Source organism: Papio anubis, chromosome 5, assembly GCF_008728515.1.
Source record: "Papio anubis isolate 15944 chromosome 5, Panubis1.0, whole genome shotgun sequence".
Taxonomy (NCBI): domain Eukaryota; kingdom Metazoa; phylum Chordata; class Mammalia; order Primates; family Cercopithecidae; genus Papio; species Papio anubis.
Window position 1 is genome coordinate 169,156,286 of NC_044980.1, and position 13,423 is coordinate 169,169,708.

Here is a 13,423-nt window from a genome sequence, read left to right on the forward strand (position 1 = left end):
ATGGCCATAGGGTACAGAATCAGGCAAGAACTTCAGTTTTCAGACTCATCAGTCCATGCTACTACATTCTTGTCAGGTTGAGATCAGTCTCTTTGCCCTGAAGCTTACTGGGTGTTTAGAGGAGTTTCTTGAGGATAGAGACTATATCTTATTCATTTTCTATCCCTCCAATATAGTAAGTAAGTGCTGTACAGAATAGGCGTATAGCATACATTTGTCAAATGAAAGGATGGATGGATAGATGGATGATTTTGGCTTTTATATTAGACTTTAAAGGAATGCTACAGTTTAGCTCTGTGGAAATTCTGGGCATGAGATGTGTACATACATGAACTGTTAGATTTGCTGAATATTGGATATCTGAAGGGAAATAGTGAGAAAATACTGTAACTGCAGTGGCTTACGCCTATAATCCCAGCACTTTGGGAGGCCAAGGCAGGAGGATTGCTTGAGCCCTGGAGTTGGAGACCAGCCTGAGAAATATAGGGAGACCCTGTCTTTACAAAAAACATCCAAAATTTAGCTGGGTGTGGTGGTGCACACCTGCAGTGCCAGCTACTCAGGAGGCTGAGGTGGGAGGATTGCTTCAGCCTGGGAAATTGAGACTGCAGTGAGCAGTCATGGCGCTATTGCACTCCAAACTGGGTGACAGCAAGACCCTGTCTCGAAAAAACTGTGGGGGGGGGATGGGGTATGTTAGGTTTTACACAGTTCATATTATAAACTAGGTTAATACCAGTATATAAAACGAAATAAGTTAATGAAAGGCATGACGTTTTGCAGAAAAGGCGCATTACATCATTATTTAGAGGTTGAGTATTCCTTGTCCAAAGTACTTGGAACCACAAGTGTTTCAGATTTGGATTGTGTTGAGATTTTGGAATATTTATGTTATACTGGTTGAGCATCTCCAATCTGAAATGTTCCACTATGCATTTCCTTTGAGACATGTCAGCACTCAAAATGTTTCAAAAAATGTTGGAGCATTTTAGATTTCAGATTTGGGATGCTCAACCTGTACTATCAACAGAATAGTTGTTTAGCATTAAATAATATTTTGCTTAGCCCACAGGTTGAACAATCTTTAATTTTTCAAACTTGAATTCGAGAGAATATTGATCTTAGTCAGTACTCCTAGTTGAAAGCCTTGAAGTTTTAAAAGGAATTATCATTTTTTTAGTTCTTTATGTGTCTAGAACAGTTAGCTGACTGTATAAATTCTGAATCGGTGAAGTTTTACCATACTTTCACACCCACTTGTAACATTTTTTAGTGTATCTTCCTAGCAGCATTTGGTGTAAAAATACTCATATGTATACTGTTGGTTTTTCTGTAAGTAACTTTTTGTTTTTATCCTTCTTTTCAGGATCTGACTGGCATAGAATCTATGGATCAGTGTCGCCATACCTTGGAACAGCATAACTGGAACATAGAGGTATAATAGGATGCATTCTGAGCTTATTTCTTTTTCTCTGGTCTGATTAAGAATAAAAACCGTGGCCGGGCGCGGTGGCTCAAGCCTGTAATCCCAGCACTTTGGGAGGCCGAGGCGGGTGGATCACGAGGTCAGGAGATCGAGACTATCCTGGCTAACATGGTGAAACCCCGTCTCTACTGAAAATACAAAAAACTAGCCGGGCGTGGTGGCGGGCGCCTGTAGTCTCAGCTACTTGGGAGGCTGAGGCGGGAGAATGGCGTGAACCCGGGAGGCGGAGCTTGCAGTGAGCCGAGATCAGGCCACTGCACTCCAGCCTGGGAGCACAGCGAGACTCCGTCTCAAAAAAAAAAAAAAAAAAAAAGAATCAAAACCGTATGTTTTTCCATAGCAGGAATCTTTTCAGTAGATTTTTTTCAGAATTATGACTCAAAAATAAAAGTGTGGGAAGGTAAAGAATGTGAGAAAGTTTATAAAATCATAGAAAAATTTGTGACTAAATCCCTCGGTATAGTGCCCTACCCCCTACTGTTTGTTAGTATCTTGTTGGGAAAACAACTGGTTTTTGTATATTTAGTTTTTAACCAGATGTTTTGATGTGAACCTTCTTCTTACATTCTTTGAGATTGTCTGAGTAGTCATGTTCTCTGCAGCTCTTCTCCTTGACCATTGAATTAGCTAGAATTAAAACACTGTCAGTTGATAATGGTAATAGTGTTTTGTCCTCACTATAATGCCTCTGAATTTTTTTTTTTTTTTGAGACGGAGTCTCGCTCTGTCACCCAGGCTAGAGTGCAGTGGCATGCTCTCTGCTCACTGCAACCTCTGCCTCCCAAGTTCAAGCGATTCTCCTACCTCAGCCTCCTGAGTAGCTGGGATTACAGGCGCACACCACTGCACCTGGCTAATTTGTATTTTTAGTAGAGATGGGGTTTCACCATGTTGGCCATGCTGGTCTTGAACTGCTGACCTCAGATGATCTGCCCTGCTCAGCCTTCCAAAGTGCTGGGATTACCCGCGTGTGCCACCGCGCCTGACCATGCCTCTGATTTTTTATTAGCAAGTGTGATGTTAGTTGTTACTTTGAGATAGATCCCCAAGGATGTAAGCTCCCTAAGAACAAAGATTTTTTTGTTTTGTTTTAACTACTGTATTCCTAGCATATAACATGGAAATAAATATCTGTTGATGTTTCCCTTCCATTCTTAGTATATTAATAGTTTATACTGAGTGGATGCTGAATTTTGTCAAACACCTTTTTGATCTCAAATTACTGTTTTAATTATTATCTGCTATTTAAATAGGATGCTGGATTCCTAAAAATGTATTCCTAATATGATTTCATTATTCAACACATTTTTGAGCAATTAAACTCAGGCTCTGACATTATATTAGTGAACAAAAGTAAGTCCTTACTCTTTTTTAATTTTTTTAAGACGGGGTCTTGCTCTGTCACCTGGACTGGAACGCATCGGCACAAGCGTACCTCACTACAGCCTTTGACTTCTGGGCTCAAGCGATTTTCCTGCCCCAGCCTCCCAAATAGCTGGGACTACAAACATGTAACACCATGCCCAGCTAATTTTTAATGTTTTTGTGGAGACGGGGTCTTGCTGTGTTGCCCAAGCTGGTCTTGAATTCCTGGGCTCAAGCAATCTTCCTGCCTCAGCTTCCCAAAGTACTGGGATTACAGTTGTGAGCCACCACATCCAGCCGAGTCCCTACTCTTATGGAACTTAATTCTAGAGAATTTCAGTTTGTAATAAATGATGGGAGGGGAACATCACACACAGGGCCTCTCGGAGGGTGGGGGACTGGGGGTCTGGGGGTCTGGGGGTCTGGGGGAGGGATAGCATTAGGAGAAATACCTAATGTAGATGACGGGTTGATGGGTGCAGCAAACCACCATGGCATGTGTATACCTATGTAACAAACCTGCACATTCTGCACATGTATCCCAGAACTTAAAGTATAATTTAAAAAAAATAAATGAATGCAAATGAGATGAGCATAGGAAATGGAACAGAGGATCTGGAGAGTTTTGCTTTTTGTTTTTTTATCTTTATTTCTTTTTATTTTTTTTGAGATGGAGTTTTGTTCTTGTTGCCCAGGCTGGAGTGCAATGGTGTGATCTTGGCTCATTGCAACCTCTGCCTCCTGGGTTCAAGCGACTCTCCTGCCTCAGTCTCCCGAGTAGCTGGGATTACAGGTGTGCGCCACCACACCCGGCTAATTTTTTGTATTTTCAGTAGAGATGAGGTTTCACCATGCTGGCCAGGCTAGTCTTGATCTCCTGACCTTCCGATCCACTCACCTTGGCCTCCCAAAGTGCTGGGATTACAGGCATGAGCCACCGCACCTGGCCTTGTTTTTTTATTTTTAAGAGACAGGTTTGGGCCGGGCGTGGTGGTTCACACCTATAATCCCAACACTTTGGGAGGCTGAGGCGGGCAGATCATGAGGTCAGGAGATCGTGACCATCCTGGCTAACATGGTGAAACCTCGTCTCTACTAAAAATACAAAAAATTAGCCGGGCGTGGTGGCGGGTGCCTGTAGTCCCAGCTACTCAGGAGGCTGAGGCAGGAGAATGGCGTGAACCTGGGAGGCAGAGCTTGCGGTGAGCCGAGATCGCACCACTGCACTCCAGCCTGAGCGACAGGGCGAGACTCCGTCTCAAAGGGAAAAAAAAAAGAGAGAAAGAGAGACAAGGTCTTATTCTGTCACCCAAGCTGGAGTGCAGGTTTGATCATAGCTCACTGCAGTTGAACTCCTGGGCTCAAGCATTCCTCTGACCTCAGCTTCAAGTAGATGGAACTACAGGCCCACACTACCACACCAGGCCCTAGTGTTCAAGTTTTTGTGTGAATATGTGTTTTCATTTCTCTTGGGTCTATACCTAGGAATGGACTTCTCTGAGTCATATGGTAACACTATGTTTAACCTTTTGAAGAGCTCCCAGACTGTTTTCAAAGTGATAATACCATTTTAAATTCCCAACAGCATTGTATGAAGGTCTCAATTTCTCCACACCCTCACCAACACTTGTTAATATTTGTCTTTTAGATCATACTCACCCTAGTGAGTGTGAAGTACTCTCTCTATGTGGTTTTGATTTGCATTTCCCTAGTGGCTAAAATTATGTTGAATATTTTTTCATATTCTTGTTGAACATTTGTGTATCTTCTTTGCAAAAATGTCTATTCAGGTCCTTTGCCAGTTTTTAAATTTGATTATCTTTTTCATGTTGAGCTGTGAAAGTTTTTGTTTTTGTTTTTGTTTTTTTTGAGATGAAGTTTCACTCTGTGGCACAGGCTAGAGTGCAGTGGCATGATCACGACTCACTGCAGCCTCCACCTCCCAGGTTCAAACAGTTTTCCTTCCTCAGCCTCCTGAGTGGCTGGGACTACAAGTGCCCCATGCCCGGCTAATTTTTGTATTTTTACTAAAGGCGAGGTTTCTCCATGTTGGCCAGGCTGATCTTGAACTCCTGGCCTCAAGTGATCCACTCGCCTCTGCCTCCCAAATTGCTGGAATTACAGGTGTAAGCCAGCATGTCTGGCCAGTTTGTGTTTTTTGAGACAGGATTTCTCTCTGTTGCCCAGGCTGGAGTACAGTGGTACTGTTATGGCTAACTGCAGCCTTGACCTGCCGGACTCAAGTGATCCTTTCACTTCAGCCTCCTGAGTAGCTAGGACTACAAGCACACACCACCACGCCCAACTAATACTTTATTTTTTTATTTTTTGTACAGATGGGGTCTCGCTGTATTGACCAGGCTTGTCTTAAACTCCTGGGCTCCAGTGATTCTCCCACCTTGTCTTTCCAAAGTGCTGTGATTACAGACATGAGCCACCATGCCTGGCGCTTATCTGATATTTGATTTGCAAATGTTTTCTCCCATTCTGTGAGTTATCTTTTTACTCTCTTGATAGTGGTTTGTGGTTTTTGTATTTTGGTTTTTTTGAGAGATGGAGTCTTGGTTTGTTGCCCAGGCTAGAGTGCAATGGCATGACCATAGCTTACTGTAACCTTGAACTCCTGGGCTCAAGAAGCCCTCCTCCCTTACCCTCCCTGATAGCTGGGACTACAGGTGCATGCCATCTTGCCCCATTCATGATAGTGTAATTTGATGCAGAAAAGTTTTTCTTTTTGATGAAGTCCAATTTATCTACTTTTTTCTTTTGTCGCTTGTGCTTTTGTTGTCATATCTAAGATACTTTTGCTTAATCTGAGGTTGTGAAGATTTATACCCTTGTTTTAAGAGTTTTATAATTTCAGCTCTTATATTTAGGTTTTTGATGTATTTGATGTATTTGTAGTTACTTTTTATGTATAGTGTGATCTAGGGGTTAATCCACTTCCTTTTGCATGTGGATATCCAATTATCTCAGCATCATTTGTTGAAAGATTATTCTTTCCTCAATGAATTATAAAACTAGGGGCCTACTTAATATTAGCCAAATTTCAAGTTTGAAGCGAGTAATTGAGTTTAGAGGGCACACTGCCCTCCAAAAGACCACTTTCACTTCTGAAACCACCTGCAGTTTCAGATGGTCGCAAAACCATCTTCAGATTTGCTAATTCACTAGAACTCACTGAAAGCTGTTACAGTCATAGTTATAGTTTATTATAGGGAACATATACATTAAAAGCAGCTGACGGAAGAGACAAATAGGGCAGAATTAGCCAGGTGTCATGGCTCATGCCTGAAATCCTAGCACTTTGGGAGGCCGAGGTGAGTGGATCACGAGGTGGGGAGTTTAAGACCATCCTGGCCAGCATGGTGAAACCCCATCTCTACTAAAAATACAAAAAGTAGCTGGGCGCGGCAGTACCTGCCTGTAATCCCAGTTACTCGGGAGAATGAGGTGGGAGAATTGCTTGAACCTGGGAGGCGGAAGTTACAGTGAGCCAAGATTGCACCACTGCACTCCAGCCTGGTGACAGAGCTAGACTCCGTCTCAAAAAAAAGAGAAAAAGGGGGCAGAGTCTAAAAGGATTTTGGACATGAAGCTTGCATACTAAAAGGATTTTGGACATGAAGCTTGCATACTAAAAGGATTTTGGACATGAAGCTTGCATACTACGCTCCTGCAGAGTCAGGAGACATTACCTTCTTGGCATAGATGTATGACAATATGCATGAAGTATAGTAGCCCCCTCCTACCCACAGTTTCACATTCTGTGGTTTCAGTTACTCGTAAACAACTGTGGTTTGAAAATTTTAGGTGTAAGATTCCAGAAATAAACAATTCATAAGTTTTAAAATGCATGCTGTTCTGAGAAGCATGATGAAATCTCACTCTGTCCCACTCTACCTTACCCAGAACGTTAATTATCCCTTTGTTCAGTGTCTCCACGCTGTATACAGACCCACGTGTTAGTCAATTAGTAGCTGTTATCAGATCAACTGTTGTGCCATTACAGTGCTTTTGTTCAGGTCCCCCTATTTTACTTAATATTGGCCCCAAAGCACAAGAGTAGTGATACTGGCAACTCAGATATGCCAGAGAGAAGCCAGGAAATGTGTCCTTTAAGTGAAAAGGTTAAAGTTCCTGGCCAGGCGTGGTGGCTCATGCCTGTAATCCCAGCATTTTGGGAAGCCAAGGTGGGTAGATCATGAGGTGAGGCGTTCAAGACCAGCCTGGCCAAGATGGTGAAATCCTGTCTCTACTAAAAATACAAAAATTAGCCGGGCACGGTGGCAGGAGCCTGTAATCCCAGCTACTCGGGAGTCTGAGAGGCAGCAGAATCGCTTGAACCCGGGGTGGGGAGGTTGCAGTGAGCTGAGATCATGTCACTGCACTCCAGCCAGCGCAACAGAGTAAGACTCCGTCTCAAGAAAAAAAAAGGGTTAAAGTTCCTGACTTAATAAGGAAATAAAAAAAAAATTGTATGCTGAGGTTGGTAAGATCTAGCTTGTGTTTGTGAAATTGTGAAGAAAGAAAAAGAAATTCATGCTAGTTTTGTTGTCACACTTCTGCAAAAATTGCAGCCACAGTGCATGATAAGTTTAGTTAAGATGGAAAAGGCATTTTCTGAGTGGAAGACATGAAGAGAAACAGCTTCCGATTGACAGCATTCAAGTTTGGTACTATACATGATTTCAGGAATCTACTAGAGGTCTTGGAATATATCCCTGTGGATAAGGAGGGACTACTGTATTGCCAACCAGGGAAGCTTCAGTGCTTCCAGAGTATTTATTAGGGCATCATTACATAGGCATGATTGATTTGCTTGGCTGCCCACATGGTTGAACTCAATCTTCAAGTCAACTGATACCAAGTTGTCCAAAGTTCCCTACCCTAAACCACATGGTTGGTCTTTCTGGCATGGCCAGCTTTCACCCTAAGACTACTGGGTGTTGCAGCTGCAACCTAAAATCTGGTAACAAAGACATGCTTATCAGGTCTGACATAGATTACCTCCCAAAAGGCAAAGGCCAGATATCTCTTTGGGTAAGGCCAACTTTTTTTTACTACAGTGAGATAAATATCTATTTTAAGGACAGAGTTCAGGAGGGAATGAGTGTTTTAAACTGCGTATCAGTAGTCTGGCAGGAGTTGTATTAGGATCTTTATGTACGGCCAACTCATTACATTTTTAGATTAACTCTGAGAAATATTGTTCCTTTATTTTGCACATAAGGAAACTGAGGCTCATGTTTTTTTCTTCTTTATTTTTTATTTTTAGAGACAGGGTCTCGCTTCATTGCCCCGGCTGGTCTCGAATTTGTGGTCTCTGGGCTCAAGCAATCCTCTCACCTCAGCCTCCCAAAGTGTTAGGATTACAGGTTTGAGCCACCGCACCTGACCTAAGGCTCATACATTGAGCACCTTTTCTGAGAGATGGAGCTAGGATCAGACCGAAGCTTCTCTGCTGCAAACCCCTTCATCAGATGCCACTCATCAGGACTGCTTCACTGCATAACTCCAGGGGTACCACCCACATTGTATTCTCTGAGGATGGCTTTTCCTGGGATTGTACAGTGAAGCACTTTATATCCCAGCAACCCTAAATAATACATACCATCTGAATAAAGGCAGTGTGCTTGCTGCATAAATGTAGCTTCCAGACAAGTCTCCTCGTCTCCTCTACTGTGTATGCATTCTGGAGCCATCTCTCCACATTGCCTCCCAGTATAGCCGGTTAAAAGGTCCGTGAAGGCACACTCCTCAAGTGACCTTTTGGTGTATTACTGGCCATCCTATTTTGGAATACCACGCAATAGTTGCCTCTCTTTTTCTGGGTTGATTTGAGCATCACTGAAACTCTTGCTACTCTGTTTTCCTTCTCAGGCTGCTGTACAGGACAGATTGAATGAACAAGAGGGTGTACCTAGTGTTTTCAACCCGCCTCCATCACGACCCCTGCAGGTTAATACAGCTGACCACAGGATCTACAGCTATGTTGTCTCAAGACCTCAACCAAGGGCAAGTTATTTCATAGCTGGAATTTCCCCCATTTTTATTTTTAAGTATATTCACTTGGTTATATTGATCTCCCTGTGACAGGAGCAAAATAAATATTTAGAATGTAAACCTGTTAGTTAGACTTGGCCCCTTAGGTATATAATTTTGCCTTGATTCCTCAAGGAATTGTTATAGAAACTGCTAAGTTTTTTGTTTTCTATTCTTTGCCAGTTATTTGGAGAGTGTTTTCTATCTCTTAAGTTACAATTTGTTTACTCAAGTTCTTTGTTGCTTCAGTTTACTTAATCTTAAACTACTTTTGAGGAAGTACATGGAATCTTTGTAGGAGCTTTGGCCACGTCTTTGAAATTAGCCTTGAAGGGCTAGTAGCAAGGAGGTGGTTCACTTAAATTTGACAGATATTTAAGAGCACTCCAATAGCCTGGTATTTTGCTACTGGGGATCCAGACATGAATAAAGAGCCAATCTTCCCATTTCAAATTCAATTTTTCACAGTCTAGTGAAGGAAGTCAGATGTGTACCTGATAATGAACTCTGAAGAACTTCTTGGACTTTCTTTTTCTTATCCTTGGGGTTATACTCACTTCTTATACTTTTATACTTGCATTTAGAATCCTAAGAGAACATTCCCTTTAACATTGCAACAGTTAGAATTTTCTCCATCATCAAGCCTTTTTGTGGAGTACTTGATTTTTGTTTTGTTTTGTTCTGTTTGAGACAGTGTTTCACTCTGTCACCCAGCCTGGAGTGCAGTGGCACAATCTTGGCTCACTGCAGGCTAGACCTCCCGGGCTCAAGCAGTCCTCCACCTCAGCCTCCTGAGTAACTGGGACTACAGGTGTGCGCCACCATCCTGGTTAATTTTTGTATTTTTTGTAGAGATGGGGTCTTGCTATGTTGCCTAGGCTGGTCTTGAACTCCTGAGCTCAAGTTATCTGCCCACCTCCGCCTCCCAAAGTGCTGAAATTACAGGCTTGAGCCACTGCACTTGGCCTACTTGATGTTTTAAAACATGTTTCTAAGTAGTGCTTTGTGGTTTTCTGAAGTACAGTAGCAGATTCCCATGTCAGCCGTGGGGCTCCAGAGCTTCCTGTCCGCAGACACAGAAAGTGTCTCAGGTTAACACAATGTGACATCTGTGAAATGCTTTATAAACTATAAAGCCCTGGATGTATGCTAGTTTTAATAATTAATAACAGCAATAATAATTAGCATTATTACTAAGATAAGCAGCTATATGGGGATTTGTCATTGTGGTTAATATAATTATTTAACATTTATATACCAATGTCCAAGGTTAGTAATAGTGATTATCTTTCTTCCTATTTCTATATACATTATTTTAGGTTTTTATGTTTGTGTGTTTTGTTTTGGGACAGAATCTCCTTCTGTTGCCCAGGCTGGAGTGCAGTGGCGTGATCTCAGCTCACTGCAACCTCTGCCTCCCAGGTTCAAGCGATTCTCCTGCCTTAGCCTCCCGAGTAGCTGGGATTACAGGCGCCCACCACCACGCCTGGCTAATTTTTGTATTTTTAGTAGAGATGGGGTGTCACCATGTTGGCCAGGCTGGTCCCAAACTCCTGACTTCAAGTGATCTGCCTGCCTTGGCCTCCCAAAGTGCTGGGATTACAGGTGTGAGCCACTATACCTAGCTAATTTTTGTATTTTTAGTAGAGACAGGGTTTCACCATGTTGACCAGGCTGGTCTCGAACTCTTGACCTCAGGTGATCCATCTGCCTCAGCCTCCCAAAGTGTTGGGATTACAGGCGTGAGCCACCGAGCCTGGCCTATTTCTGTGTACCATATTCCTAAAAAGGAAAGAATGAGTATGTATCATTTGGGGGACATTAACTTGCAACTGAATTTGACAAGTATATAAGTAGCTGTCAAAAATAAGTATTAAAGCAGTTTTGGTTTTTGTTTGTTTGTTTGTTTGTTTTTGAGACAGAGTCTTGCTCTGCCCCCAGGCTGGAGTTCAGTGGCGCGATCTCAGATCATTGCAACCTCCATATCCTGGGTTCAAGCAATTCTCCTGCCTCAGCCTCCCCAAGTAGCTGGGACTACAGGTGCATGCCACCATGCCTGGCTAATTTTTGTATTTTTAGTAGAGATGGAGTTTCATCATGTTGGCCAGGCTGATCTCAAACTCCTGACCTCAGGTGATCTGCCCTCCTCAGCCTCCCAAAGTGCTGGGATTATAGGCAGGAGACACAGCTCTGGACCTTAAAGCAGATTTAATACAAAAATTATGCGAAAAAGAAAATGATAGTAAGATGAAATAAGACCAAAGATGGTGGCACTTAGGAAGGATGAGGTGGCCAGGAAGAAGGAACTGTATTTTAGAGGAACAAATCACATGGAAGGACAAAAAAGAGTCAGAAAATCTGACCTAGCCATTTGATAAAATATTAGAGATTGAGAGAATTGTGTCTAACTTTGTTTTTGGACTTTCAGGGGCTGCTTGGATGGGGTTATTACTTGATAATGCTTCCATTCCGGTTTACCTATTACACGATACTTGATATATTTAGGTATGTACCTTTGGATTTATGTGTTAGCAGAATAGTAAGACTTCAGAGCTCAAATTTAGGCCAAAATAAGTTTTATGCTCTATCAATGTTGACTTGCCAATTTGTCATGAGATTGAATACTCTTTCCGAACTGTCTTTTAATACAGTATAAAAGTATTTTAAATTGTTGAAGCATTGGCAGGCATTGTGAAATGAAATTGTTTTTACATCAGTCTTACCTATTGTTTGCAAAAACCAGTCTGGCTATATTGTCTCCCCCTCCCCCAACCATATTTGTCACCTCTACACTTCGTAGTTGATGTCCACACCCTTTCCTTTCTAACCACTGTCATCTCCTAGCTTCACACTCCTTAGAACTTTTTTCCTAAACTACTTCTTCACCTGACTACTCACAATCCCAACAAATTCTCTTGCTCTGAGATTACCCAGTTTGCCCTTGATTCCTCCCACAATAGTTGGACCTCTCTAGACACTCCCGTTATACCTTTTCTTTCTTTTTTTTTTTTTTTTCTCTTTTTTTGAAACAGAGTCTTGCTCTGTTGCCGTCGCCCAGGCTGGAGTGCAGTGCCACCATCTCGACTTACTGCAACCTTCACCTCCTGAGTTCAGGCGATTCTCATACCTCAGCCTCCCAAGTAGCTGGGATTACAGGCATGCGCCACCACGCCCAGCTAATTTTTGTATTTTTACTAGAGACAGTAGAGATGGAGTCTCATTTTGTTGGCCTGGCTGATCTTGAGCTCCTGGCCTCAAGTGAGCCACCACGCCTGGTACCTTCTGTACCTTTTCACTTTGCTCCAGCAACCCCTAGGTTGCAAACACCGGACCCTTTTATGTATATACCCACTTGCTTCATACCTTCACCTTTCTTCTAGCTTCCTTCATGTACCATTAAAAGAGCTCATCATTGGAAGCTACAGAGGGTCCAGGGCCAGAAAATGAGTGAGGCACAACTTCCTAGCACGTCACGCTTGGGTTATCTGGCCCAGAGCCAGATATGGGGAACTAAAATGTTCATGGGCATCCAGGCGAGCAGATGGAACTGGGATGTGTAGTCTGGGCCTTGTGTATACGGGGAACCTGTACCTCCCTTCAAATATGGGACAGCCTTTACCCTGCTGTAGGGCGCAGAGTCTGAAGGTGTAGGTCCAGCAGCTGCATAAGTACAAGGGTCAGATAGTACCTTTTATATTGGCCCCTTGGTGTTTTATGAGGCTATCGGCTTAATGACTTTCTTGCTTTAGCAACGTTCTTCATGGTCATCAATTAATTGCTTAGTACTCTTTCCATCCCCGTTTTATTTAAGAATGAACAGGTAAAAACCTTTAAAATCATAATGAAAACTAAGTTGACATCTCTGTTTTTCTCTAAAAAATAAAAAAAGCTGATTGTCCTACATTGTGTAGATTGTAGGAATATTGTATAATGAGGAAAAAAAAATAAAGCCTTTAAGAGATAATTCTAAAATGCTTAATTTCAAAGAAAGTAGTTAAAACATCAGTCTACTAAAGAATTTCTAACCATTCCCCCACATATACAGCTTACTACATTTTGTGCTTTTAATTCGCTCTGGAATGTTTGTGTTGATGAATTTGGTTTGATTACTCGGGAGAAATTCCAAGTAGAATTGTATACACGGGGAATTTGTTGGGATAATGAATTCGTTCACTTTTTGTTAAGGAAAGTATTATAGTTTAATCACCTTGTCTGTGCTGAAAATTTTCCAAGTAAATGAATATTGTTTGCTTTCCCAGGGAAAATATGCATGGCATGTATTACTAATTTTAATGCAGCTGTATCATCCAACCGGCTTGTTTAATGTTAGGTAACACATTAGCCTCTGTCCCATTGCCTTCTCTGGAAACCCAAAGGATAAATAAATGGTACTATGCAAATAGGGTAGGCCCTTTAGAAACAGATGTGTGATACCATTAGGTATGTATTCTTCACTTTACAAGAGCTGCCAGTACTCCACATCTGCCAGGGTACTGTGGAGCAGTTTTATAACTTCCTCCGTGGATA

General features: G+C 42.1%; 1 protein-coding gene across 3 annotated transcripts in view; it reads left to right on the forward strand.

Annotated features, from left to right (window-relative positions):
- The window catches only part of FAF2 (Fas associated factor family member 2), a 63,555-nt gene that overhangs the window by 31,755 nt on the left and 18,377 nt on the right, over positions 1–13,423 (forward strand). For all 3 annotated transcript variants that reach the window (XM_017960160.3, XM_009209609.1, XM_021939972.1), the window contains exons 2-4: positions 1,367–1,435; positions 8,735–8,869; positions 11,325–11,401. In XM_017960160.3, coding sequence (XP_017815649.1) covers positions 1,388–1,435; positions 8,735–8,869; positions 11,325–11,401 — 260 coding nt within the window. In that variant the 5' untranslated portion in view covers positions 1,367–1,387. The remainder of the gene's footprint in view (positions 1–1,366; positions 1,436–8,734; positions 8,870–11,324; positions 11,402–13,423) is intronic.